The 6,121-nt window shown below is 42.0% G+C and overlaps 2 protein-coding genes across 2 annotated transcripts; both read right to left on the reverse strand.

Annotated features, from left to right (window-relative positions):
* Window positions 1–285: 285 nt before the first annotated feature.
* Window positions 286–1,479, reverse strand: PFICI_08688 (uncharacterized protein; the record flags this gene model as incomplete). Its single annotated transcript, XM_007837269.1, has 1 exon — window positions 286–1,479. One exon carries the CDS (start codon window positions 1,477–1,479, stop codon window positions 286–288), a length of 1,194 nt encoding a protein of 397 aa, XP_007835460.1.
* A 389-nt stretch (window positions 1,480–1,868) lies between these two features.
* Window positions 1,869–3,781, reverse strand: PFICI_08689 (uncharacterized protein; the record flags this gene model as incomplete). Its single annotated transcript, XM_007837270.1, has 5 exons — window positions 1,869–2,183; window positions 2,246–2,840; window positions 2,903–3,175; window positions 3,272–3,515; window positions 3,577–3,781. 5 exons carry the CDS (start codon window positions 3,779–3,781, stop codon window positions 1,869–1,871), a joined length of 1,632 nt encoding a protein of 543 aa, XP_007835461.1.
* Window positions 3,782–6,121: the final 2,340 nt, after the last annotated feature.

A 6,121-nucleotide genomic window follows, 5' to 3' on the forward strand; every position in this document is an offset into this window, starting at 1 on the left:
GGATCTATAACGGCTATTCAACCTAGCTTATACTCTGCTGCAGAGACCGTTGCAAGCACTTCAGTGCGCTAGTCACACTCGACTCCAAGGATGTTCCAGTCACATCCCGTCTGGAAGATGAGAGGTCCAGTAGCCGTTTGATACCTGTTGTAGCTACACGTGGAGAATCACTCGTCGCCTTGATTGCATATTCAATCTCTCCGCCATGTTATATCAATCACTTCATTCACTCTGAGAATGACGACTATATTCTTCTAGTCTAATACGATGCATGACTATGCCATTTTAGTAGCTTGCCACCAGTCCTGCAACCTCCAGGGCACTCCCCCAGGCAAGCGACCAGCCTTCAGTCCCATGACCGTACGCGTGTACGATCCGGCTTCCAGCCCGACGAGACTCCTTCTCGATTCTGACATCGTCCCGCCTCATTGGCCGGATCCCCTGTGCGATGGGGTACTCAGGCTCGAGTTTCGCGTCCTTCAATTGAGGCAGGATTCGCTCGCACTTTGCGCGCATTTCCACCATGGCCGGTGAGTTTTCTGTCAAACTATTTTCCGTCTCCCCCTCTTCTGTAAACGTGCCCAGGATGAGGGTGTTTTCGTTTCGCGGGACGACGAATACAATGTTGTAGTCCATATGATCCTTGTTGTTGACAACAAGCGCGTGTTCAATTTTGGGAAATGTCTTTCCATCGTTGACGACTCGCAGCAAACCCCCGCGGCCGGCGTACAGGCTTGTGTCGGAAGCAGTAGTCTGAGCGTCGAGCCCCGTCGCATTGACAATGACGTCGGCGTTATACTGCTGGAGCAGCTCCTGCTCATGGCTCAGAAAGTCGCCTTTGACCTCTCCCGTGGCCAATTGGGCGCCCTTTGCCTTGACGAGATTCAAGATGAACTTGATGGCTTGATCTGAATCAATGATTGGCGTCTGGTATTCAAAGGTATCGACCACGACGCCGCCAGATAGGTTGTAAGCTTCAATGAGAGACTTGTCGTGTCTAAAGCCCGGTATTCTAGCTTGCTCAATGGCCTCAACACGCTCGCGCTCCACCTCGTCTTCCGCAATCGCGTAGGGGGCACCGCACAGAATCTTGCGCACCCGCACGCCAAAGTCCGGGGCCAGCTCTGTATCCTGGGCGAGCTGTAGATAGACGTCATAGCTCTGCAACGCGTACTCGCGGAGTCTGGCTAGATTATCCGGCTTGAGGCGAGGTCCGCAGGGCGCGGTAGGAAACTCCCACATGGCACCTGCAATCTGTGATGTCAGGCGTTGCTCCTTGGTGAAGGTCGGCCATTCCTTTGACAGAATCGTGACCTTGTACCCCCTGTCGAGGAGCAACCATGCGCTTGTGAGTCCTGTGACGCCGGCACCGACGACAAGAACGTGGTGAGACGTTGAAGAGGGGGGCTTGGCGGGTTCGGACTTTGTTGTGATGTCCTTTCCGAGAGTCAAAGGGCTTTTGGAGATGAACTCTGGCATTTTGTGGATGGTGTATGCTCTTCGAGCTGAAAATTTGTGTGAATATTGGGATTCTTGTTTTGAATGGTTGAGTTACAATCAGTTATGGTAAGTCACAAGGTATCGGACAGATGGTTGATCTGAGTTCCAAGGCTCTATTTATATTTTGGAAAGTAAGACTCTCTTCTTCTTGTATCCCTGTGTACTATCACTACCATCAACAAGTTTCCAAGAAAATCTAATGAAAAACTTTTGCTTTGAACGGAGGTTTCTTGAAGCATACACTAGCATGCGTCAATACCGGCCCACATGATCGAAAATAATCTTCATGATCGAACATCATCTTCAAAAAGGAAGCCGTTCCCTGCATGCCACCGTCATTCATGCGGACAGTCTGTGCTTGAACAAGACTATTCAGCCGATGCTGCAGCCGACAGAACCCGACCAACATTCTCATGCCGGGGTTTCAACTTGATCTGGAAGGGCACAGGCGATCGACCTGACAAGCCATCGTACTCCTTGAGATCGATTGGGTGCTCCGGGACGGCCTCTAGATCAAAGGCCCAGATCAGACGTGAGATTGCCAGCCAAATCTCCCGTTCTGCAACCCACATGCCGGGACAAATCCGTCGCCCGGCCCCGAACATCCAGTTATCCCGCTGGTAGGGATCTGCAAGGTTGGAACTATCGGCTGACGATAGGTTATCGTGGAGGTAGCGATCAGGCTGGAGAGTCTAGGATCAGCTCGCGATTCAAGGTTTCAGACAGGAAAGAAAAAAAGACTCACGTTGAAGTTATGAGGGTCCGAGTGTCGTTCTGGGTCATGATGCATGGTCCACGTATTGAGGACCAAAACAGTATCCTTCGGGATGAATTGACCCTTGTAGGTAAAGTCTTCTGATGCCACATGCGGTGTGCCAAGCCAGAAGGGGTTGTGGCAACGTTCAATCTCCTTCACGATTGCGTGGCAATAGGGGAGGTTCTTCTCATCTTCAACCTGAGGAAGACGATCTCTCCCCACGACGCGATCCAGTTCTGCCTGTGCTCGCTTTTGGATCTCTGGATAGGATGGGATGAGGGCAGAAAACCATTGCATAATGGAAGCAGTGGTCTCCACACCGCCAATCATAAAGGCGGACGCAAGGATTGCCATGTCCATGTCATCGAGCTTCTCCATGTCGCGGATCTGGAGCATGGTCTTGGAAAGACTTTCAGGGACCTTTTGACCACTCCGCATACGGCGATCGATATCCTTGATCATCCCACCGTATGTCGCGGCAAGATCCTTGTTTAGCTGGCGGCCCCGACTGCGCAGGGATAGAGGCAGATACTGCAGTAGGGGCACAAAGTCTGTGAGGTTTGACATGGGGCCAGTGAGATTCCTGTCAAATCATGTCAGTATAGGAGGCGGATGTCAATGATCCGCAAGGGAATGGAGCATTACATGAACTCTCGGCTGAGCCTGAGGGAAGTCTTGACCAGAGGGTCGTGGACCGATTTGGTCCTTGTCCCAAAGACAATAGTCAACATGTTATTGAGAGAACAGCGGCCAGCAAATGGTTGGGGATTCACAAGGGCATTGCCGCCGTCGCAAACTTCGTATAGACATTTGATCATGTCGGTAGCCTCGCGGTCCAGGACGTGAGTATACTTGTCGACTTCCTTGGAGTGGAGCCAATTTGTGGCAATGCGGCGATGCTTCTTCCTACATTCCGGGCTGATGTCAGAAGTTGTCCGAATACATGGATTCATCATGAATGAAACTTAATGCTCGGGACCGGAAATTGAGCTAAGGATATTGCGCAGAACGAACCAAGTAGGGTTGTGTGGGGTGGCAGTGATTCCGCGACCAAGAAAGACGGTTTGGCTCTTGATAAACATCTCTTTACGTGACGAAAATACGGCGCCGTTGGTGACCATCAGATCCTTGGCGATCTCGGGGCTAGAGATGATCACAAAGAGTTGGTTTCCAAGCCATACAGAGTACAGCTCGCCGAACTTCTTGGCCCATTTGTCCAGAGTGAGCTCTGGGTAGTGAGTCAGGAACGGAAAAGATCCTTCAGTGAAGCTATCAGTCAGTGGTCCATTGAAACTTGGATCTTGTGCGCAGATACTGACCCAGTACAGGAAATCCAGTAGGTCCGTGGGGTATTTTGTTACCCTCGGCGTCTTTGAACTTGCTAGAGATCAAGAAATTGTACGAGACAAAAGCTAGAATAGCAAACAAAGCTGCTGAGAAGTATTGAAATGTGTTCACATCCTCCAAAACATCTGGAAAGAAGGACCCAAAGACGGGAATTGCTGAGGCGGTTGTGTTGGACATTTTCTTTAATTGCTCTGAAGTTGATGTTCTCAAAGGCTTGGTGTTTGATTCATTCTCTCTCGTCGTTTCCCCTCGACTATATTTATATTCAGTACTGCGCTCGCCCATCACGACTACTTCTCCCGTTCTTAGGTTGCCACGCCTGCCTAACTTCACAAATCGAGGTGAAAAAGTACCGGCCATCCTTCGTCTCCCTCTCTAGGATCAACATCAAAACCAGACGAGGAAACCGGTCCGATGCAAGTCAACAGCATTAGACTCCTCAAAGACTCAGCCTGAGCATCAACAGGGTTACCCATCCTTTGATTATACTGATTTTCCAGACCAATTCAAGCAGTCTGGCCTAGTATATTGCCAAGACGGTTCCCTTGAGCTCGAAAATCTCTGAGCAGCGGTCGATCAATGATCCTTCAACTGCGATGATCGGGGAGAATGAGCAAGGGACTCGGCGGTCTGGCCCTGGCTCAGCTCACGCACGAGCTCGGTGCTTTCTGAAAGAAGGCTTTTGGGGGTTGATGAGGCTGCGAATCCTACGAATAGCATCAGCGGTATGTAGCATTTTGGTGGGCGAGAATGTGATCTATAAGATACTTTTGCTGCGATTTGGCGCCACTCGGTCTTTCAAGGCGACCGTTTTCCCATTCAGCTTTCTTATATATTATAAACAATCTTACGAGGTTCACAAAACTGCAGAACTACACAAACGATAGCAGAAAGGGAATTAATTAAAGAATGCGATATAATAACTATCTATAAGCCTAAAAACTGCCAATTTCCCGTTTATATAGCTATTTACGGTAATAAAGCCGTAGGCACCCGGCTATAACCGTTTTTGGATTTTTCTATAATCCTTTATTAACTATAGATACTAATAGGCTTTAGCGCCTTCCGCTAATACGCTTTTTCGCTAAGCCGCTAAAATTATTCGTAAATTTTTAAGCTTAATAAATTAATAAATTTTTAATATTTATTTCCGTCGAGCGGCTTTATAAATTTATCGGCTAGATTTAGGTTCGTTAATGCTTATTTTATTTTAATTTTGCTTTTTGCAACCTTACTACGAATAGCGTATATATATAGCTTTAAATACTTTTTTTTTTCGTTATATTTATAAATTCGGCTTATTTTTTAGCTTTAATATTATTTTTAAGCAATATAATCGGATTTTTAATATTAATTTAAGCTTAATTAGGAAATTTCGAATTTATATAGCTTTATTTATAGCTTCTAAAATAATTATATATTTTATTACCGTAAATACTTTTATTATAAATAATTATTTATATAATCGCTATAAAATTAGTTTTCCGTTTATAAAAAATATATAGCCGGTAATTAATTTTAACTTTTTTAAATTTAAAGCGTAGCTAAAATTTATAATTTTAAATAATTTTAATTTATTATATTACTTATATAAATATATAATTTTATTTATTTTTAAGTTACGATATTTAATTATTTTTTTAATATTCGTTTTTAAATATCGTAGCACTTTTTTTAATTTTTATTAATATGTTTATAAAGGATTTATTATAAATTTAATTTATATAAATATTATAAATGCCGTATTTACTTTTAATATATAAAACGAAAAATTAAATTTGCTAATTATTAACGCGTAATTATAAATTTTTTTAATTATAGCCTTATTTTTATTTAAATAAATCTTATATAATATTCCCGGATTTATCGGGTTTGCTATTTTCCTTTTAAATTTTATAAAATTATAAAAATTAAATGCTTTATTAAAATATTATTTAATATTAATTTTAATATTTTTAATAAAATTATTACGCCGGATTTGTATATTAAAAAACCATTTTATATTTTTTAAATTTTTTAATTTAATTTTAGTTTTAAATAAACCGATAAAATTTTTAAAACGCTTTTTATTTAGCCTAAATAATAAAAAATTATTTATATATATTGCTATAATATCCCTAATTTATAAATTATAAAATACCGCGTTATTAAATATAAAAAAAATAAATTTATATTTTTTTATTAGCGATTTCGCTTTATATTATTATTTAATAGCTATTTGCTTTAGCCCGTATAATAGGTTTAAAATCTAAATAATTTTCTTTTTTAAATAGCCTTTTTTACGCGCTAGCTTCGTAAACTATTCGAAAAATTATAACAAGCTAAAAAATTGCTTTATATAAATTTTTTTACGTAAATTACTATTAAAGAATATAAATATAAAATTAATTTATAAAATAAACCAGCTTTTTAAAGCGGTAAAAATTATTAATATTTTTTACGAAGCGGCTTTTGCTATAATTGCGATTATTTCGCTATAATTAATATTTAGGCGCTATATAAATTTATACGCTATAA

This window comes from Pestalotiopsis fici (assembly GCF_000516985.1).
Source record: "Pestalotiopsis fici W106-1 unplaced genomic scaffold PFICI_Scf_6, whole genome shotgun sequence".
In the NCBI taxonomy this organism is placed as follows: domain Eukaryota; kingdom Fungi; phylum Ascomycota; class Sordariomycetes; order Amphisphaeriales; family Sporocadaceae; genus Pestalotiopsis; species Pestalotiopsis fici.